Genomic DNA, 22,503 nt, shown 5'->3' on the forward strand with positions numbered 1-22,503 from the left:
TTGTACAAAGTCCTTCCTCTGGACCCAGCGCCACCATTAAAAGTGAGGAATAAATTAGTCAGAACTCATTAAACTGGAGAGAAAGCAACAACAACTGAATTCCACAAGGGGTTATCCAGCTGGTTGCGGGTGGGTGGGGAAACGGGACAAATCTTATCCAGCTATTTAAAGGGGTATTTTGTTAAGATTATACTCATGTAATTGGGGCGGTACGGTGGCTCAGTGGTTAGCACTGTTGCCTTACAGCACCAGGGTCCCAGGTTCGATTCCAGCTTCGGGCGACTGTCTGTGTGGAGTTTGCACATTCTCCCCATGTCTGTGTGGGTTTCCTCCGGTTTCATCCCACAGTCCAAAGATGTGCAGGTCAGGTGAATTGGCCATGCTAAATTGCCCGTAGTATTAGGTGCATTAGTCAGAGGCAAATGGGTCTGGGTGGGTTACTGTTAAGAGGGTCGGTGTGGGCTGGTTGGGCCGAAGGGCCTGTTTCCACACTGTAGGAAATCTGATCAAAAAACTATCATGACTTCAGAAACAAAGGATGGTGTTCTAGTTGTCTCAATCAAGATGAATTCATCAAATAGAATTGTGTGTTACAGTTGCACCTTGTTTCAGTACTGGCATCAGAAATGGGCACCATCCAAGATGGAGGTGGCTTAATGCTGTGTTGGCTTTTGCTGCATATGACAAGGTCAAACGGGGTTATTCTGTATAACTTGCACAATAGTCATTCAAGGAAGTACCAGAGTATATTGAGTTAATATAAGGTGATTGTATTGTAATATTGACTGATAAGGATGGTAGTGTTCATTGTGGACTGTGTATTTGAAAGGTGAATACTGTCAACTTGCATTGCCATTGTCAGAAAGTGAAAAAACAGTTTCTCTGACTTGAAAATGCACCATTTTGAATCTCTTGTGCTGACATCAAATGAGTTCTCTAGGGGATGCAAAGATCTGATGATTAAGCCTGGGCCTTAGAGCTTATCCAGAAATGTATAGGCTGATTAAAGGAGGACTGACCCAAAGCATGCACACAACTTAACTTTTCCCAGTTTAGGTAACTTCATTATCATGTGCCTCAGCTAGTACCACTCACCTTAAATCAGAAAGTGGTTGGTTCAAGGTCTTGAAAATGCACAATCCAGACTGAATGCAGTGCTGAGGGAGTGTTGCCTTGTTAATGGATTGTATTGTCGGATTAGGAATATCTCCAGTGGTGTCATTATTCCCCTCTAAAGCTTCAACCCCTAAAATATTAACTGGCAATTGATCATATTTGATATTTGTTGGACATCTGTAATCCTGGCAGCTGCTCTGACTCCTTTGAGAACTGGGCAAGTGCATATTTGTTACTTTAGTCGAAGCCTACTGTCAAAGCAGCGTTCTGAAACAAATCTCTGAATCTGGTGGGGTTTCCTCGAAAAAGATTAGAGATTGTCCATACTGACCCTTCTCTTCTCCATTCCTCAACATGATTCTCCTGAATTAAGAGGGCACGTAATGATTTAAGAACTGTATCTTTTAAGGTTCTGTTGCTGCCTGTCACAAACATGCAGTGGTCACTGTTTGAATTGTAAACAAGCACCTTTAAGCGTATTTCTTAAATGAAGCTCAAAGCTTGAGTGACAGTTTCTGGCAGAGCTAACTCAGGCAAATTTGTGTGGGATGCACCAGCTGAAATATTAGCCATGGTGACAGTCAGCAGTATTTATGTGAACAGTGAGTAAGATAAAGACAAATGAGCATTGCCTTCAGATGATTGTTAGGAAAGGATCTTCTTATGGTTCTGTGATGCAGGTTTATTGCTGTATTTCTTAGGAGCAACATTTGACCCTTTGAACTTGCTCTACCATTCTCTAAGGTGGTAACTGGTCTGGTTATTTTCCTGTCTGCACTCCATACTTTGTGTAGCAAAGATTTGAATAAATTTAAAATCCCAGCCTCCCCTGTCTTGTGGGGAAGAGAATTCCACGCACTACACCACGTTCCCCCTCCTTTTTGCAGTCACTTCACAGATCTCCGTGCACACCAGTGACTCCCGGAACTGGAAGTCAGTTTGTCAACACGCCTATCGGCATGCACGGATCCTCCAAACGGCTCAGAGGGAACATTGCCCCTCAGAGAAAATGATCCTCTCTGTTTTAAAAGAGAGTCCTCTTATTCTTTCTGAGATTTGCATTTTGTCCTGTCTCTGTACAGCTGATTGTCCGCGTCAGTCCCACCTTGGTGAAGCCTGCACAGTACCCCTGGTGCTGGCACTCGCTGGGGCAAAGAATGCAGCAGGTCCTGGACCTGAATTTAGTTTAGACACTGTCAACAAATCCAGGAGCAGAATGTGCCCTTCTGAACTTCGTTGTACGACCAGAAGGTCCAGACTGGGCTCACAGCAGGAAGAGCAGTGGCCAACTGTGTCCACATGAGCACCAGCAGCACTGAATTGCGATGACCTTCACTAGAGGAGGGAGGGGGTTTCTGCTCACACGCAGCAGGGAATGCCAGAAGCTGATTGAGATCTTCCTCCTAACTGAGATTGAGCAGTGTGCCAGGTTGTTTGGTGAACCTCATGGAAACTACACTGATTCTGGGGTGAGGTGAAGAGATACATAGATCGGGAGGTCACTGTTGATGTGCCCAGTCATGGTGCGATGACATTTCCTTATTCCATTACTGATTCCTGGCGCCTCTGGGCAGACGGCTGCCAATGGGCAGTGGTCAGCTGAATTCCTTGGGTGCCATTTGCTGAACCCAGTAGACTTTGGGGGAGGGAGGGTGTTGGGGGCGGAGAGACAAAAGCAACGCAAACTAGTGATGGGTTTTTTAAAGTTTTTTTTTAATAACAGGCTTAAACAATTCAGAACAAGTTCTATTTTTTCAGTTTTGCAGCAGTTTAAAAGCAGATGTTAAATGCAAATATCTTGTCCTCTGTGTACAGTGCAGTCCTTTCAAATGTGAGTTAATTTAACACTCGTGTTGTGCTGTCTGATTCATGTGAAATATTTTGTCCGTGTTTAGTGGTGGTATTAATGTGTGCCAGTGTAAAGAATTTTGTTTTATATTAAACTTTGGAACAAAATGTTGCTGCTTGTGCTTTAATCCCAAATATTTTGTCCACATTGCCTTTAGGGGAGCTCCCCATTTTCTTTTGATGTAAGTAATGCATAAGGTCTTAATCAGGTCTGTTCTCCCAGTTGCAATGGATGACTTGTACCCGTTCATTCTTTCCCTTTCCTACACTCCCCATGTTGGTTGTTTGTCTGTCTTTTCTCCCGTTCTCATTTCCCAGAGTTGGACCATGGATTTTCATTGGATTAGTCCACACTTCTGGTTAAAGTGCTGCTGCTGGGGTTTACCATTTGCAGGATGGGGGGACTCTTTCCCCCTCTTACTCCCAACCATCAGGTGTATTGGAAGGATTTACAGGCTGACAGTCAACTGGCTTGGCCTGGTTATGTGTGCACCTTTCACAGCCAACAGGTTCCAGCATGGGACTTGCAGACCCAGAACCTGTGGTCCAGGAGGAGGAGGAGGAATGTCGCCCACTGTACCAAAAGACCTCGTTGCTAGTAATGAATTATAATGTCTTAATTGGATTATGCCCCCTTCTGTCTCAACCCAGCTTCATGAGTAACTCTGCAGTCACTGAATATATTCAAGGTAGGTAGATTTTAAAGGCATGAGCGGGTATGGGGAGGTGGGAATATGACCTTGAGAGAGAAAGTTAGCCATGAACACACTGAACAGCAGAGTAAGCTTGATTGGCCAAATGGCTTACAGCTACTCCTAAATTCCTATGTTTCTGGGAACGGCAACCCTCAGTCTGACAGTGAGAGAAATTCGTACATGTTATGTTTGTTGTGTAATATATACCCATTTCTATCCACGAGCTGTTTTTTTCCCTCTTAATAGGGGAAGGCAGTGGCCTAATTGTATTATCACTAGACTACTAATCCAGAGACTAGAGTAATGATCTTGAGATGCCATTCAAATCCACCATTGCAGATGGTTGAATTCGAATTCAATTAAAAACTTGGAATTAATGTTGGACTAATGATGGCCATGAAATTAATGTCAATTGTTGTTGTGGAGAGTGAGGGAGACCCATCTGGTTATGGAAGGAAACTACCATCCTTACCTGGTCTGGCCTACATGTGACTCCAGACTCACAGCAATCTGGCTGACTCTCAGTTGCTGTCTAGGTAATTACGGATGGGCAATAAATGCTGACCTAGCCAGAGATGCCCACATCCTATGAATACATTTTTTAAAAATCCCCCTTCTGTCCATGTATATAAATTACATTTGGTAATTAAAACATAACCTGCACTCCCGATCGATGCATGATGCAGTGCACTATGTAAGCCCCCCGTAGTAAAAACCATCTCATGTCGGTGTCTGTCCTCCACAAAAGCATATCATGCTTTCATCCGCTTCTCTTTCTAAACTGTCCATTACAGAGAAAGTAGAGGTTAGTTACTCCTCCTCATTGGTTCTACTGAAACTAAAGTATGTTAATTTTGTGGAATCTCCTGGCGTGAATATGACATAACTGCAGGATTGATATCAAAATTCAACTGGTTGACTCCTACCATGATGGCTGATTCTAGTCTATGTCTCTGTCCTCTTGACATAAATCGTTCACATTCAGTGAATGGCATTACTTAAATTGTATCAACCACCCGTGGAACCTTGCTGCATATGAACAGCTGAGATCATTGATAGTGAAAAGGAAAATGTTTTAACCACTTCAAGAATGTTAAGGCAGTTTGACAGACTTGTAAAGGTGCCTGTTATCCTGTTGGCTTTATTTTCAATTTTTAAAAACAAATAAATGGCCCTCAGTCCTAGCCATTGTAACACAGGAGGCTATTCACCTCATTGGGTCTCTCCTTGTGTTCAGCAAGCCTCAAACGTATCTATAGTTCCTGTGCGGAGGGTAACCAGGAAAAACTGCGTTGATCTAGTCTGACCACAAAACAATCCGATTTCAAGATGACAGTTCAAATTGAAGCCCCATAAATGATCCCTTGCAATGTGAAGAAGAGTAGATTTTCTGCTGTTCTATTCCATATTTAGCCCTTCATCAGCATCTGTTTCATGTCGCAGTTTGAGAGAACTTGCTGTGCCAAAGATGCCTGCCACTGTTTCCTATATTATACAAACACTTCAAAAAAGTACTTAATTTGCTGCAGATTGCTTTGGGATGTTACCAGTCAGCCAAACAGAGATGTCTTTTGGATAGGCTTTCCGCAAGAAGCTTAATCGGTCAAGAAGTCCTTCACCGAACTCAAGCTGAAACTCCGTGTAGACAAGCTCATGGTAGCGTTTGAGGGGATCCTGGGTATCTTGTCCATCAGCTTCGAGGAGACCTTCCGCCGAAAGGTTGACAGCACTCCACTGGTTGCCATCTCCCGGTAAAGTAAATTGAAGACGCCCACCGTCTCCTCATAGCTGTCTCGGGCTGAGATCTCAAAGAAAGGGCACTTGAGTGCCTGGGCGATGCCATCGCCCTCCTCCGTGGTCACCATCCGGTCGTACTCGAGGTCCTTCTTGTTGGCGACGATGACCACAGGGGGCGGGGCATCGCTGTGACCCCGCTTCAAGCTGGAGTGGACGTGGCTGATCAAGAACCTCAGTCGGAGAACCTCATCAAAGCTACACCGGTCTGTCACTGAGTAGGCGATGATGAAACCCTCTGCCCACTTGATCTTTTCCTCGATTAACATCGCATCTTCTTCCTTTGGTGGAGGGAAGAAAAGTTATTTATTCCCTTTCTTGTGCAATATGTGAGAGATTCAGTAGCAGGTTATCATATCAGGTCACTATTTTAATACTGTTTCTGGGAGCTTGCTATGATATGTTTCCAACATTACAAGTGACTTTGCTACAAAACACTTTGGAAAGTCCTGAGTTGCTTCATAAATAGAAGTTCTTTCATTGGCTGCAACCTCTCCATATGCTCACCAGTGAATGCTCCAATTGAATGGCCGTGAACCCCTTGTTTTTCTTGCATCCCCAGCCCAAGCTGTATTTTTATTTTGTCTGGTTAACTGACTCTCAGTTGCTGTCTAGACTGGGCCTCCACTGCCCTCTGGTGCAGAGCATTCCACACAGCCACCACTTTCCTCCCTTTTACATCTGTCTTTTAGTCCCATTTTACATCTCTATCGCCATTAACACCACAGTAATAATGAGGTCAGCCAGGTGGAACTCAGAACAAGTTTTCCCTGATTGGGGTTGTTAAATGGTCCAATCAGGAAATCCTGGCTGACATAAGAACAGGAGTGTCAGAGGTTCTGTTCACTCTGAGAGCTGGCTCTGAGAGATGTGGATCAATGTCAAGGACTCTCCACATGGAAATAAAGGCTGACAGGATACTGGCCTCTCTGGAGAACCAGAGGACACAGCTTAAAAATATGGGGTAGACCATTTAGGACAGAGATGAGGAGAAACTTCTTCACCCAGAAAGTGGTGGCTGTGTGGAATGCTCTGCCCCAGAGGGCAGTGGAGGCCCAGTCTTTGGATTCATTTAAGAAAGAGTTGGATAGAGCTCTCAAGGATTGTGGAATCAAGGGTTATGGGGATAAGGCAGGAACAGGATACTGATTAAGGATGATCAGCCACGATCATATTGAATGGTGGTGCAGGCTCGAAGGGCAGAATGGCCTACTCCTGCACCTATTGTCTATTGAGTTATTTCAAACACTCCCTTTGTCTTTTTCTCTGGGCCTCCTCCCCATCTGTTCCACTCGCTCCTCCTTCGCTTCTGGCAATAGCATAAAAACTCCCGTTTTATCAGCCCTTTCAGTTCTGAAGAAGTCACATTGCATTTGAAGCATCAACTCTGTTTCTCTTTCCCCAGACCTGCTGAGCTTCTCCCACACTTTCTGCTTTTGTTTTAGATTTCCAGCAGCTGCAGTATTTTGCTTTTATTTGAATACTCTTTGAAACTTCCAGTTTGTGGAGGTAATCACCCTTGTTCGTAATGACCCCGTGATTACGTTACCTGGCCTGCAGTATCGAGAACTTCAAACTGCACACATTCCCCATCCACCGAGGACACATGTCTGTATATTGTTTCTGTGAATGAGCGAAAATGTTGGTTATAGTTTGGACATTACTGGACATCTTCAATTGCATTTCTATACTATTGGCAATCATACCTGTGGCTGCCTGGACCCCGTGCTCCAATATTTCCTCTTTAAACCTGTTCACTTCTAAATCTCTGTCTTACAAGTCAGAGTCATAGAGATGTACAGCATGGAAACAGACCCTCCGGTCCAACCCGTCCATGCCGACCAGATATCCCAACCCAACCTAGTCCCACCTGCCAGCACCCAGCCCATATCCCTGCAAACCCTTCCTATTCATATACCCATCATTTGGGATACTTGGCTTTATTAGTCAAGAGTCGAAGAGTGTGGTGTTGGAAAAGCACAGGCAGCATCCGAGGAGCAGGAGAATCAATGTTTCGAGCATAAGCCCTTCATCATGAATGAGGCCTGTGGCCCGAGGGGGCTGAGATATAAATGGGAGGGGGGATGGAGCTGGGGGTAAGGTAGCTGGGAATGCGATAGGTTATTGAACGTGAGGGGTGAAGTTGATAGGTCGGAGGGGAGAGTGAAGTGGATAGGTGGGAAGGAGGATGGACAGGTAGGACAGTTCAAGAGGACAGTGCCGAGTTGGAAGCTTTGATCTGGAATAAGGTGGGAGATGGGGAAATGAGGAAACTGGTGAAATCCACATTGATTCTGTGTGGTTGGAGGGTCCCAAGGCGGAAGATGAGGTGTTCTTCCTCCAGGTGTCGGGTCGTTAGGGTTTGGCGGTGGAGGAGGCCCAGAACTTGCAAGTCCCTGGGGGGTGGAGTTAAAGTGTTCGGCCACAGGGCGGTGGGTGCGGGTGTCCCAGAGACGTTCTGTGAAACGTTCTGCAAGATGGCCTCCTGACTCCCTGATGTAGAGGAGACCACATCGGGAGCAAAAGACACAGTAGATGACGTGTGGAACTGCAGGTAAATCTATGTTGGACGTTGAAGAATCCTTTGGGGCCTTGGATGGAGGTAAGGGGGGAGGTGTGGCCGTTGGTTTTACAATTCCTGCGGTGCAGTGGCAGAGGAAGGTGCTAGGAGTGAAGGGTGGGTTGGTGGAGGGCATGAACCTAACAAGGGAATCACAGAGGGAATGGTCTCTCCGGAATGCAGATGCGGTGGAGAGGGAAATATATCCCTGGTGGTGGGATCTGTTTGTAGGTGGCAAAAATGGCGGAGGAGGATGCGATGTATCTGGAGGTTGATGTGGTGGAAGGTGAGGACCGGGGGTGTACTGTCCTTGTTACGATTGGAGGGGTGGGGTTCAAGGGTGGAGGTGCAGGAAGTGGAGGAGATGTGCAGGAGGGCATCGGCGACCATGTGGGAGGGGCAATTGCAGTGTTTGAAGAAGGAGGCCATCTGGGGTGTGTGGAAAGTGGAGTAGATGTGCTGAAGGGCATCATCTGCAGGTCTACAGATAGTGATGGTAAAGGCTCTGTGAATCTCTTCATTGTGTGGCTGACCAGGAATCTCCCACTCTTCCTGCCTGTCAGTGGTGTGTACCTTATTAGTCAAGGCATTGAATACAAGATCAAGGTGATTATGATGGAGCTGTATATAATGTGTGCAGTTCTAATTGCCACATTTTGGGATGGAGAGGGTGCAAGAGAGATTTACTAGAATGTTACTTGGGTTGGAGTGATTCCGCTGTGAAAAGCAACGAGATAGTTCTGAGGAAGGGTCACCAGATCCAAAACGTTAACTCTGATTTGTCTTTATAGAAGCTGCTGAGCTTTTCCAGCAGGTTCTGTTTTCGGTTGTAGATGAGCTGAGGCTGTTTCCCTTCTAACAGAGCAGGTTGGGGCTTTGGGGGGATCTGAATGAAGTGTGTAAAGTTCTGAGGGGCACACAGTAAACAGAACAAGACCCTTTTTTCCTTCGTAGTAGGATCAATAACTGGGGGGGCAGCGTTTTAAGGAATTAGAAGGAATGTGAGGAAAAATAAGTGAATTCACAGGGTTACAGATATGTAGAAATATTGCTCTCAGGGTGGTAATGGTGGGAACCCTCAAGACATTTAATAACTATTTAAATGACCACTTGAAACACCACAACATGGAAGGCAATGAGCCACGTGCTGGAAAATGGGTTTTGAATAGATGGACATTTGATGAATGGTGTGGACATGACAGCCTAAAAGGCCTTTTCCCATCCTGTAAAAACTGAGTCACTCCTTAAAACCTACTTGTTATGAGATATTAAGCTGTTTCATTACATGCTGGTGGTGTGTTACAGTTCACTGAGGGACTCTGGGTTTCATGGGTGGAACCATGCATGTTTTACAGGCATGATGTAGGCTGCAGCTACAGATATTGACAGTAGAGGCTCTGTCAATCTCTGCATTGTGTGGTTGACCAGGAATCTCTTCCCAGTCCTTCTACCTGTCAATGGTGTTTACCAAAGGCTGAGGGGTGACCTTATAGAAGTTTATAAAATCATAAGGGTAAATAGACAACGCCTTTTCCCTGGGGTGGAACTAGAAGGCATAGGTTTAGGGTGAGAGGGAAAAAGTATAAAATAGACTTAAGGGGCTACTTTTTCATGCAGAGGGTGGTGCGTGTGTGGAATGGGTTGCTCGAGGCAGTGGTGGAGGCTGGTACAGTTGCAACATTTAAAAGGCATCTGGATGGGAGTATGAATAGGAGGGGTTTGGAGGGATATGGACCGAGTGCTGGCGGGTGGGATATCTGGTCGGCGTGGACGGGTTGGACCAAAGGGTCTGTTCCCGTGCTGTACATTTCTGTGACACTGACTCCCTGAAAAGGATTAGCACGCAATCGTATTATGATCGCATGCTCTTCAGCCATCAATTCCTGGAGTGGGATTTGAGCTGGAACATCTGCCTCAGGGACACTATCCTCTGCACTAAATGATCCCATCATATTTAATTAAAGGTGTTTTTTTATTTCAAACATATACTTTATTCATAAAAACTACAAATACATACATGGTCACTAAAGCACTTCAGGTCTGTGCAGTAGTATATGGGGCGGCATGGTGGCTCAGTGGTTAGCATTGCTATCTCACAGTGCCAGTTCCAGGTTCATTCCAGCTTCGGGCAACTGCCTGTGTGGAGTTTGTATGTTTTCCTCCGGGTGCTCCAGTTTCCTCCCACAACCCAAAAAGTGCAGTTTTTGGTGGATTGGCCATGCTAAATTGTCTATAGTGTTCAGGGATGTATAGGTTAGGTGGATTAGTCAGGGGTAAATGTAGAGTAATAGGGTAGGGGAGTGGGCCTAGGTGGGATACTGTTCGGAGGGTCGGTGTGGACTTGCTGGGCTGAAGGGCATGTTTCCACACTGTAGGGATTCTATGAAAAAACAAAGAAAGAATCTGACTCCAACAAACAAACTAAAGGCATTTCTTACTTGTATATATACATGCATTTGAGACACTGGGTAGGGGTTGGGGTCCAATAACTGAATGGACCCCATTTAAGTTTGGCAGAAGACCTCAGACAGTGGTCTTTCCCCACTGCACCTTGGCAGCAGCTGCCCCAAGATTTAGTACATCCCTCAGCACATACTCCTGGACCTTGGGGTGTACAGGTGCTTGATAACTGCAAGTTATTGTGATGCAGAAAGCTTACTCAAGTGGTGAGTACTGAGGTAGAAATACAGCATGTGTTGTACCATTTTATATGCTTTAGAGTCCCTGCTGAGAGCTCTATTGTTTGGAGGCATCTCCTGACTGCAGTGCTGAATTTCACTCCTGCCCGTGAAGCTTCAGATTTCAGCATGTGGGTGAGACATTGACAACTCCAATCTCTTGTTTCTCACATGCTGGAACAAGCTGTGTATGGGTGTGAGACATTCCGGCTGTTATCGGTTTGTTCTGCAGTGATGGACACACACACACACACATGCCGCATATCAGCGAGATCATTTGGGCTGTTGGCAGAATGCGATAGAATGTCCAATTCGGCTAGGTATTTATATTAACTACAAATCCCAACAAATACACAGAGCAGCATAGAGTCATAGAGATGTACAGCATGGAAACAGACCCTTCGGTCCAACCCGTCCATGCTGACCAGATATCCCAACCCAATCTAGTTCCATCTGCCAGCACCCGGCCTATATCCCTCCAAACCCTTCCTATTCATATACCCATCCAAATGCCTCTTAAATGTTGTAATTGTACCAGCCTCCACCACTTCCTCTGCCAACTCATTCCATACACATACCACCCTCTGTGTGAAAACGTTGCCCCTTAGGTCTCTTTTATATCTTTCCCCTCTCACCGTAAACCTTTTCTCTCTAGTTCTGGACTCCCCGACCCTAGGGAAAAGACTTTGCCTATTTACCCTATCCATGCCCCTCATGATTTTGTAAACCTCTGAAAGGTCACCCCTCAGCCTCCGATGCTCCAGGGAAAACAGCCCCAGCCTGTTCAGCCTCTCCCTGTAACTCAAATCCTCCAACCCTGGCAACATCCTTGTAAATCTTTTCTGAACCCTTTCAAGTTTCACAACATTTTTAACTGTAATGTTGTAAATACCCTTTCAGCAAACATACAGTAGCGTGCACACACCCCACTCACTTGGAGGGATCCCTTTCAGGAGCCACTCTGCTCATACTCACCCAAAGTGGGATCATACTCTCCGATGAATCTTTTAGTTATGAACCGTACGGTGATTGCTGGAAAAGCAAAGGTGTGAGAGTTAGATGTGAAGTGGAAAACTCTGCCAACTGGTCCTGATCTGTACTTCAACATTGTTTAAACATCAATAGTCAGTGGATGCTCTGTCAGCTTCCAGCACTGAGACAGGCCGCTCACCCCAAAAGTTCCATGCTGGTCTCCTCCCATCCCTCTTCATCCAATCTGATCAACAATTTACATCGTGTGATCATAAGAAATAGGAATTGGAGTCAACCATTCAGCCCCTCCAGCTTACTACGCTGTCGTGGCTTATTTGATCATGGTCTTAGCCCCACTTTCCTAGCTGTGGCCCTAACCCTCAACTCCCTTGTCTATCAAAAATCTATCCAAATCAACCCTGAATGTATTCAATGATTAGTCTCCAGTGTTTTCTATGAGTGAGAGAGAATTCCCCAATGTCTGAAAGAAAAGTAGGTCTTTTTATCTCTGTCTTAAATGTGAGACTCTTAGTTTTGTACTGTGGCCCCAAATTCGAGATTCTTACTCGAGAGGAAACAACTACCAGCATTTACTCCTGTCAACTCCCCTCAGAATCGTACGTTGCAATTTTTCGAAACTGAGTGCAGGCCCATGTAGCTCAATCTTTTCTCATAATCGCATCCATTCCAGGCAGTGAGCCTTCTCTGAGCTGTTTCCAATGCCCTCCTATTCCTTTCTCTCTTCATCAAGCTTCCCCTTCAACATTTATCTCAGCTTTTCCCTGTAGCAGCAAGTCTCAGACAGGTAAAGATTGTTTTTTTTCTGAATTCTTATTTGGGTTTATGAGCATCTCTGTTAAATGTATAGCCCCATTACACACCTATTCTTCCCACTCGTTTATGTGGAAACATTTCTTACAGTCATAGAGACGTACAGCACGGAAACAGACCCTTTGGTCCGAGTCATCCGTGCCGACCAGATATCCTAAATTAATATAGTCCCATTTGCCAGCACTTGGCCCATATCCCTCTAAACTCTTCCTGTTCATATACCCATCCAGGTGCCTTTTAAATGTTGTAATTGTACCAGCCTCCACCACTTCCTCTGGCAGCTCATTCCATACACACACCACCCTCTGCGTGAAAAAGTTGCCCCTTAGGTCCCTTTTATATCTTTCCCATCTCACTCAAAACCTATGCCCTCTAGTTCTGGACTATTCCACTTCAGGGAAAAGACTTTGTCTATTTATCCTATCCATGCCCCTCATGATTTTATAAACCTCTATAAGGTCAACCCTCAGCCTCCGACACTCCAGGGAAAACAACCCCAGCCTATTCAGCCTCTCCCTATAGCTCAAATCCTCCAACCCCGACAACTTCTGCTGGGATCTGTTATAGTTTAGATCCATATGAGGCCACACTCGTCTTTTTTCTGAAAACAAGAATCCTGTCCTGTTCAATCTTGAACTGAACGTTAGAAAAACTGCAAGATGGACATACAACAAATACTTCTGAATCCCCAGCATCCCCACCCAATCGATATTAATGGTTAAGTCAATGCATTTTAGCTGTGATTTTAAGATGGATTTGCACTGTTTGGTCTTGTGTTTTGATACTAGTTGGTCAGGGTGATTTGACAGCAAGCCGCAAAATCACAAAATGATCACAGCGCAGGAAGAGACTATTCAATCCATCCTGTCTGCACCAGTTCTCCAATGACAATTCCCCTACCTTCACCTCGAAGCCCTGAACATTCTTCCATTTCACACAACAATCCAACACCCTCTTGAATGCCTTGATTGAATCTGTGTCCACCACATTCATGTGCAGCGTGTTACAGATCCTAACCATTCACTGCATGAAAAGGGCTTCTCCCTTGGCTCCATTGCTTCTTTTGCTAATCCACTTCAATATGTCCCCCCTCTTTCTCAATCCTTCCCCAGTGGAAACAGTTTATTGCCGAACGACACTGTTTATGAGACCGTAAGAAATAGCAACAGGAACAGGCCATTAGTCCCTGGAGCCTGTTTCACCAATCAGTAAGATCTTAGCTGATCCAACATTCCTCATGCTCACTTTCCTGTGTTTTTTCCTGTAACCCTTTATGATTTTGAATTCTTCTTTTTAAAAATCTTCTTTAGCGTTCACAGGCTCAATGGTCACTGGGTTTTTCTTGATTATTTTTCTTTAAGCTTGGCTTGCTGGCCTTTCTCTTTTACAAGTCATGATGCGGAGGAGCTGGTGTTGGATTGGGGGGGACAATGTTAAAAATCACACAACACCACGCAATCTAGGTTTGTTCAAAAATCATTTCAGTTGCACGACACTAATCTTTTGCTATAATTCTGTGTCTTGTGATCCTGCACCACAGCTACCTGATGAAGGAGCAGCGCTCCGAAAGCTAGTGCTTCCAAATAAACCTGTTGGACTATAACCTGGTGTTGTGTAATCCTTTACAAGCGACACAGAGTTCTTAAAGGACGTTCTCTTATTGTTTCTCTTACTTTGTCATTGGAAAAATGCAAATGGAATGAGTTGATAATTTTTTAAAAATATATTTAATTGTTAGGATAGAGGTGTCGCTGTCAAAACCCAACATTTATTGCCCATTCCTGGTTGCTCTGAATAATTCACTTGTCAACTTTAAAAACCAGTTGGGGTCAGTCATGTTGGTGTGTGGGTCTGAGGTCATATAAAATGCTAGACTGGAGTAAGGAATTCCTTCCCTGAAAGGCATTAGTGAACTGTTTGGAATTTTACATCAATGTTAGCATTACTTTTTACTGCTACCAGATTTTTAATTTGAATTCATATCTTTAAATTGTTATGGTGAGATTTGTGCACTCAGTTCTCATAGTTAATAGTCCAGAAGGTCAGTAAAATGAAGTTTGATGTTAAGTTTGATCTGATTTTTGCGATGTTTTTGCTGTGTTAAAGATACTATATAAATGCAAATATTTTCACGAACAGTTTGAACCAGGTGGTATTTGAGGTGTCAGTTAGTGCCACCTACCTCCCATCATAAATAATAAAAGGTTATTATTTATCCACTATGTTGAATAAAAAGTGTAATCAGAAACTTTGAAGCCAATCGGCATCCTCAATTTTCCTGCACTTATACTTCAAGCTGAGAACAAGGACATTGAACATAGAACAATACAGTACAGAACAGGCCCTTCGGCCCTCGATGTTGCACCGAACTGTGAACTATTCTCAGCTCGTCCCCCTACACTATCCTGTCATCATCCATGTTTAAATCTCCCTAATGTGGCTGAGAAATTAATCACTTTTTTAAAAATCTGAGATGGGGAAGAAGAAAAAGATGGTGGCTCAGTGGTTAGCACTGCTGCCTCACAGCACCAGGGACCCGGATTCAATTCCTGCCTTGGGCAACTGCTGGTGTGGAGTTTGTACATTCTCCCCGTGTCTGCGAGGGTTTCCTCCGGGTGCTCCGGTTTCCTCCCACAGTCCAAAGATGTGCAGGTTAGATGAATTGGCCATGCTAAATTGCCTGTAGTGTTAGGCGCATTAGTTAAGGGAATGGGTCTGGGTGGGTTACTCTTCGGAGGGTTAGTGTGGACTGGTTGGGCCGAAGGGCCCGTTTCCACACTGTCGGTAATCTAAAATAAAACCTCAGAATAGGATTACCATCATTCCCACAGTCAGACCCACCGGATGAACGAGGTTTAGATAGGCTCAGGAGCTTGGAAGGAGTTTTGGTGTTTGGCTACCTGCAACAGGAAGCTAACTGCAGACTTTAATAACTAACCACTCCACAATGTTTCGTGAAGGACAGAAAGATGAACTGGGCAAGAGATAACAAAAAAGTTTAAATTGTCAGGAAGCAAATGAGCTCTGATCAGAAGTGATTTCAATCAATTATTTTTTAATCAATCTGTTTGACCATGTTATGACACATCTTGGCAGAGTCACGCAACATGGAAACAGACCCTTCGACCCAACTCGTCCATGCTGACCAGGTTTCCCAAACTAAACCAGTTCCATTTGCCTGTGTTTAGCCCATATCCCTCTAAATTCTTCCTATTCACGTACCTGTCCAAATGTGGTCTTGGGTTCAATTCCAAACTTGAGTGACTGTCTCTGTGGAGTTTGCACATTCTCCCTGTGTCTGCGTGGGTTTCCTCCAGGTGCTCCGGTTTCCTCCCACAGTCCAAAGATGTGCAGGTTAGGTGAATTGGCCATGCTAGATTGCCCATAGTGTTAGGTGCATTAGTCAGGGGTAAATATGGGGTAGGGTAATGGGTCTGGGTGGGTTACTCTTCGGAGGGTCAGTGTGGACTTGTTGGGCCAAAGGGCCTGTTTCCATACTGTAGGGAATCTAATCTAATCTCTACCAATGTTGTATCTGTACTTGCATCTATCATTTCCTCTGACAGTTCATTCCACATGCAAACCACCCTCTGTTAAAAAAGTTGCCCCTCAGGTCCCTTTTAATCTTTCCCCTCTCGCCTAAAAATTATGATCCCTAGTTTTGAAGTCACCTACTCTGGGGAAAGGAGCTTTGCTACTCACCTTATCTATGCCCTTCACGATTATATAAACCTCTAATGAAAAAAGTCCCAATCTCTCTTATAACGCAAACCCTTCAGCTGTGGTAACATTCTTGGAAATCTTTTGTGCTCCCTTTCCAATTTAATAATATCCTTCCTATAGCAGGGTGACCAGAACTGTACACAGCACTCCAAGCGTGGCCTCACCAACACCCCATACAACTGCAACATGACGTCCCAACTCCTATACTCAGTGCTCTGAGCAATGAAGGCAAACGTGTCAAATGTTGTCTTCACCACCCTGTCTAACTGCAAATACACTTTCGAGAAACTATGCACCTCACCCCTAAATCTCTCTATTAGTCAACATTCTCCAGGATCTACCATTAACTGTGTAAGTCCTGCCTTTGTTTGTCTTACCAACACCTCACATTTATCTAAATTAAACTCCATCTGCCACTCTGCAGCCCGCTGGCCCTGTTGATCAAGTCTTGCTGGGTGCTGGGGGTCTGGAACACACTGCCTGGGAGAGTCGTTAAGGTGGGAAACCTCACAAACTTTAAAAAGCACTTGGATGAGCATTTGAGGAGTAGGCCACAGTGTACTTTTGGCAGTGAAGACTCGATGGGTTGAAGAGTCTCTTCTGTACCATATGATTCAATGGAACATGAACTTCGACCTTCTAGTCCAGAGATAGGGACACTGTTCCACCTGATGAAGGAGCAGCGCTCCGAAAGCTAGTGCTTCCAATTAAACCTGTTGGACTATAACCTGGTGTTGCGTGATTTTTAACCCAGTGTTATAGGGTTGAGTATGAATTATTTGACACTGAATAAACATGAATATACAATTATACAGGGAGACCCCTTCAACCCTGATCAATCATTGTGCAGGGGGATTAAACGTGCAGCGTTACAGGATAGAGCAGGGCCAATGGGACCCGATTGGATTCTGCAGAGGGCCAGCATGGATGGGCAGAAAGGCCTCCTCCTTTGTCGTAATGACCCTAATGTGCTGTGACAGCCGGAACTCGGTGTAACTCTAGCCCTCCTGAACAACCAATAATTCCAAACACTGCCTAGTCCTTGCCCTGCTAAATCACTGGGATTCCTGTTCAGTTTCTCTGCTGTGCAAGATGAAGCAACAGATCTGGATAGCCTCCGGAAGAAAAAAAAAGAGAAATGAGTTTTGATTTTGTGCTCCTTACCAGTTTTCCCCACAGCCCCTTGGCCCAGAATGGCCACTCTCACCGTCCTGCAGCCGGCCAAGTGCTGAGCTCTCTTCAAAGGACGGGGCAGCTGGAAGTTGGAGTTCATGTTGGGAGTCTCAGCTCCGGCTTCCAGCTGGGCTTTGGAGTAGAAGCGACTCTGGAGTTCCCAATCTCACAGAAGCTTGGATCCAGTCCTTGCCTAACTGCATTCCGCCCTCTGTGCTCCTGGTTAAAACGCAGAGAAGGCTTTTTCCCACAGTCAGAGAGTTGGAGATTTTCTGAAGTTCCTCTGTTTGGAGCTGAGAATCCAGCAACTTCTGTCTGACACAGATCCTTCAGTCCTGATTGTTTTCTGCTAGCTCCCCCCTACTCTCTCTCTCTCTCTCTCGGAGATGTGATGCTAAATAGTTTGGACCAAACACCTAACAATCAGTTCCACTCTAGTTACTGTCTTGACGTACGTTGTTTGCAGTTTCTACAGAGCTCCCGTGGGTCCTACTGCCCTCATGCAGCTCGGTGAGAACTGAAAAGAAAGACTTGCATTTATGTAGCGCCATCCCAACTGACGTTCATCTCCAAAGACTTTATAGTCATTCTTAAAATCTGACCCTTACTTCCAGATTCTCCCACAAGTGGAAACATCCATTCAGCACCCAACCAGTCAAGTCCCCTCTAGCTCCCCAAATGGACAGAGAAAATGTTTTAAGGCAGGACATTGGTTAGGCCACTGTTGGAATATTGCGTGCAATTCTAGTCTCCTTCCTATCGGAAAGATGTTGTGAAACTTGAAAGGATTCAGAAAAGATTTACAAGGATGTTGCCAGGGTTGGAGGATTTGAGCTATAGGGAGAGGCTAAACAGGCTGGGGCTGTTTTCCCTGGAGCGTCGGAGGCTCCAGGAGGCTTACAGAGGTTTACAAAATTATGAGGGGCATGGATAGGGTAAATAGGCAAAGTCTTTTCCCTGGGGTCGGGGAGTCCAGAACTAGAGAGCATAGGTTTAGGGTGAGAGGGGAAAGATATAAAAGTGAGCTATGGGGCAATGTTTTCATGCAGAGGGTGGTACGTGTATGGAATGAGCTGCCAGAGGATGTAGTAGAGGCTGGTACAATTACAGCATTTAAGAGGCATTTGAATGGGTATATGAATAAGACCATAAGACATAGGAGTGGAAGTAAGGCCATTCGGCCCATCGATCCACTCCGCCATTCATTCATGGCTGATGGGCATTTCAACTCCGCTTACCCGCATTCTCCCCGTAGCCCTTAATTCCTTGTGACATCAAGAATTTATCAATCTCTGCCTTAAAGAGTTTTAGCCTCCCAGCCTCCACTGCACTCCGCGGCAATGAATTCCACAGGCCCACCACTCTCTGGCTGAATAAATGTCTCCGCATTTCTGTTCTGAACTTACCCCCTCTAATTCTAAGGCTGTGTCCACGGGTCCTAGTCTCCTCACCTAACGGAAACAATTTCCTAACGTCCACCCTTTTCAAGCCATATATTATCTTGTAAGTTTCTATTAGATCTCCCCTTAATCTTCTAAACTCCAATGAATACAATCCCAGGATCCTCAGCTGTTCCTCGTATGTCAGACCTACCATTCCAGGGATCATTCGTGTGAATCTCCGCTGGACACGCTCCAGTGCCAGTATGTCCTTCCTGAGGTGTGGGGACCAAAACTGGACACAGTACTCCAAATGGGGCCTAACCAGAGCTTTATAAAGTCTCAGTAGCACAATGGTGCTTTTATATTCCAACCCTCTTGAGATAATTGACAACATTGCATTCGCTTTCTTAATCACGGACTCAACCTGCATGTTTACCTTTAGAGAATCCTCGACTAGCACTCCCAGATCCCTTTGTACTTTGGCTTTACGAATTTTCTCACCATTTAGAAAGTAGTCCATGCTTGTATTCTTTTTTCCAAAGTGCAAGACCTCGCATTTGCTCACATTGAATTCCATCAGCCATTTCCTGGACCACTCTCCCAAACGGTCTAGATCCTTCTGCAGCCTCCCCACTTCCTCAGTACTACCTGCCTGTCCACCTAACTTTGTATCATCGGCAAACTTCGCTAGAATGCCCCCAGTCCCTTCATCCAGATCAAAGGAAGGGTTTGGAAGGATATGGGCCGGGTGCTAGCAGGTGGGACTAGATTGGGTTGGGATATATGGTTGGCGTGGACTGAAGGGTCTGTTTCCATGCTGTAAATCTCTACGACTCTATGACACTTAAGACCTCATTGCAAAAAGGGCACAAATTTACAAAGGGAAGGAGCCTGCACACACTGCACCACGAGCAGCAACCCATCCAACACGTAGACCCGAAACATTAGCTCACTCTCTCCCCACGGATGCTGCCCGACCTGCTGCGATTTCCAGCATTTTTTGTTTTCAAAACATCCAACAGGTTGGGGCACAGTCAGGGTAAACTTGCTGCAGAGAAGGATATCTGGTCAGCATGGACAAGTTGGACCAAAAGGTCTATTTCCGTGCTGTACATTTTTCTGACTCTAAGTTGTTATGTTCTGGTATGCACTGCCTGTAAGCGAAAGGAAGAAAATTCAATTAAAGCTTATAAAATAAGTGTCCCTCCACATCTGCCAACTTCCCCGCTCTGTTCCAAAACCAGTTAGCTCCTCAAACATCAAGCAGCAATGTATCAGAGAGGAAGGAAAACAGCCATTCAGTTCATCAGGTTATAGTCCAACAGGTTTATTTGGAAGCACTGAAAGGGAACTGAAAATATACTGAGTATGGGAAATTTTGGAAGGAAATTCAGAAAGGACTGGTTTCAAAGCGATTGCACAGACATCTGTGAACTAAATGACTTGGAGGTGCTGGTGTTGGACTGGGGTGGACAAAGTTAAAAATCACACAACACCAGGTTATAGTCCAACAGGTACATTTGGAGCACTAGCTTTCAGAGCACCGCTCCGAAAGTTAGTGCTTCCAAATATACCTGTTGGACTATAACCTGATGAACTGAATGGCTGTTTTCCATCCTGTCTGATACATTGCTGCTTAATGTTTGAGGAGCTAACGCTGTGGAACAGAGCGGGGGAAGTTGGGAGGCATGGAGGGACAGAGGGCAGGTTTGTGACCTTTCTTTTTAACAGTTCATTCCATTCCTCATCAGCAAGTGAGACCGAGCCAGAAAATATATTTTTAAAGACCCACTCATGTGCAAAACAACAGCACCGCAGGCAAGCACAGAATTCGGCAGACTGCGAGAGATCACCAGAGTATAAAAGCAGCTAACTCAGCAATGCCAACTCCAAATTAATAATAACAGCCTTGCAACTTCTTTGCTTGCTGGTATTTCAACTGGTGAATACGTTCTTTAGGGTAGAACTGTCATGTAGAAAATTGCTCTGTGCTGATTGATATGACTTCAAGCAAGTCAGGAGAACTGTCGCAATGGAGCTCAGTCTGTGAAGAAAGCAGTATAGTTGTTGATTAGTAATCCAGAAGCACAGGGTGATTTTCTGATTCTAATTCCCACCACGGGAGCTGCTGGAATTTATATTTGATTAATAAATCTAGAACTGCAATCTAGTCTCTGTGAGAGTGACTGTGAAACTATCATTGATTGCTGTACAAACCCATCTGCCTCACTGATGCCCTTTAAGGAAGGAAATCTGCCCTCCTTGTGTGGACTGTGACCCTGGGCCCATGGCAATTTGATTGACTTCTTCAAAATTCACTGCTGTCATGTAGGTGTCACTGGCTGGACCTTGAGAAAGGGGTGTTTAGATCAGTGGTGCTGGAAAAGCACAGCAAGTCAGGCAGCATCCGAGGGCAGCATTTGAGAAGGGCTTTTGCCCGAAACGTTGATTTTCCTGCTCCTCGGATGCTGCCTGACCTGCTGTGCTTTTCCAGCACCACTCTGATCTAAACTCTGGTTTACAGCATCTGCAGTCCTCACTTTTGCCTTGAGAAAGTGGTGGTGAGCTGCCTTCTTGAACCACTGCAGTCCACGTAGTGAAGGCCACAGCGCGGGATTACCTGGAATATGACCCAGGGGCGTTGAAGGAACAGCGATATGTTTTCAAGTCGGGATGGTGTATGGCTTGGAGGCAACTTACTGCTGGTGATGCTCCCAAGTGTCTGCTGACCTCGTCCTTTGAGATGGTAGCGGTCGTAGATTTGGAAAGTGCTGTGGAAGGAGCTCTAGTGAATTTCTGCCATGCACCTTGTTGGTGGTACACACTGCTGTTGTTGGGTGTCAGTGGTGGAGGGAGTGAACGTCACCTGTGAATGTCATACCAGTCAAGTGGGCTGCTTTGTCCTGGATGGTGTCGAGTTTCTTGAGTGTTGTTGGAGCTGCACCCATCCAGGCAAGTGAGGAGTATTCCATCACACTCCTGACTTGTGCCTTGTAGATGGTGGACAGGCTTTGGGGACCCCTTTGAAATTGGCTCAGCAAGTCACGCAGGCAATTAGGGATGGGAGCAAAGATTGGTGATACCAGGGACGCCCACATCCCACAAAAGAAAGAAGTGCCCCTCGGTGCGACGCTAGAGCTGGTGTGATGCTCCACATGAGCCTCCTACATCCAACCTCATCAACATGCCCTTTTATTCCATTTTCCCACTTGTATTTCTCCAGACTCCTGTTAACTGTGTCTGCCATATTCACCTCATCGCTCCCTCGGGGAGTGGGGTCCACATTCTCCCCACTCTCTAGGTGAGGAGATTTCACCTGAATTCCCAGCTCTGTTAATGATTAGTGCTATCATTTATATTTATAGTCCCTGTTTCTGGCCACTCCTGCAAGTGGAAGTGTATTCATTCTCAAGAGTGGTTAGTTGCAGTCAGGAACATGCTTGTCACACCCAGAGTCTCAGTAATTAAGGGATTTTCAGAGTGGGGAGAGGGTGGTGATTGGGCAGGAGTTGTGAGGGAGGGCAGTTTTGGTATGAGCTTTCCCCCTCAACCCCCATCTCTGGCTACAAACAACCCCGTGGCTCCTTGTGCACTTCAAATCCAGCCGTGGCTCTGCCATTCACCCACTGCACTCTATATAGAACATGGAACAGCACAATAACAGACCCATCAGCTCACCATGTCTGTACTGACCATGATGTCACTCTAAACTAATCCCATCTGCCGGCACA

General features: G+C 45.4%; 2 protein-coding genes across 5 annotated transcripts in view; one reads left to right on the forward strand and one right to left on the reverse strand.

Moving 5' to 3' along the window:
• The window catches only part of LOC122542211 (transportin-3-like), a 64,717-nt gene extending 61,645 nt beyond the window's left edge, over window positions 1–3,072 (forward strand). For both annotated transcript variants that reach the window (XM_087978283.1, XM_043679706.2), the window contains one exon: window positions 1–3,072. The gene's annotated coding sequence lies outside the window, so the exon portion shown is untranslated.
• The window catches only part of LOC122542212 (ras-related and estrogen-regulated growth inhibitor-like), a 25,328-nt gene continuing 5,635 nt past the window's right edge, over window positions 2,811–22,503 (reverse strand). Inside the window, exons 2-6 of one of the 3 annotated variants that reach the window (XM_087978284.1) lie at window positions 19,751–19,926; window positions 17,382–17,907; window positions 11,667–11,723; window positions 7,003–7,076; window positions 2,811–5,734 (exon numbers count right to left, since the gene is read on the reverse strand). In XM_087978284.1, coding sequence (XP_087834410.1) covers window positions 5,255–5,734; window positions 7,003–7,076; window positions 11,667–11,723; window positions 17,382–17,490 — 720 coding nt within the window. In that variant the 5' untranslated portion in view covers window positions 17,491–17,907; window positions 19,751–19,926 and the 3' untranslated portion in view covers window positions 2,811–5,254. Of the gene's footprint in view, window positions 5,735–7,002; window positions 7,077–11,666; window positions 11,724–13,394; window positions 13,525–17,381; window positions 19,215–19,750; window positions 19,927–22,503 lie in introns of those variants that run through there. The other 2 variants (XM_043679708.2, XM_087978285.1) reach the window with 2 other exon arrangements.

The sequence above is a fragment of the Chiloscyllium plagiosum genome, unplaced genomic scaffold (assembly GCF_037043375.1).
Source record: "Chiloscyllium plagiosum isolate Xiang-an unplaced genomic scaffold, Cpla_swu_hap1 HiC_scaffold_33, whole genome shotgun sequence".
Taxonomy (NCBI): Eukaryota; Metazoa; Chordata; class Chondrichthyes; order Orectolobiformes; family Hemiscylliidae; genus Chiloscyllium; species Chiloscyllium plagiosum.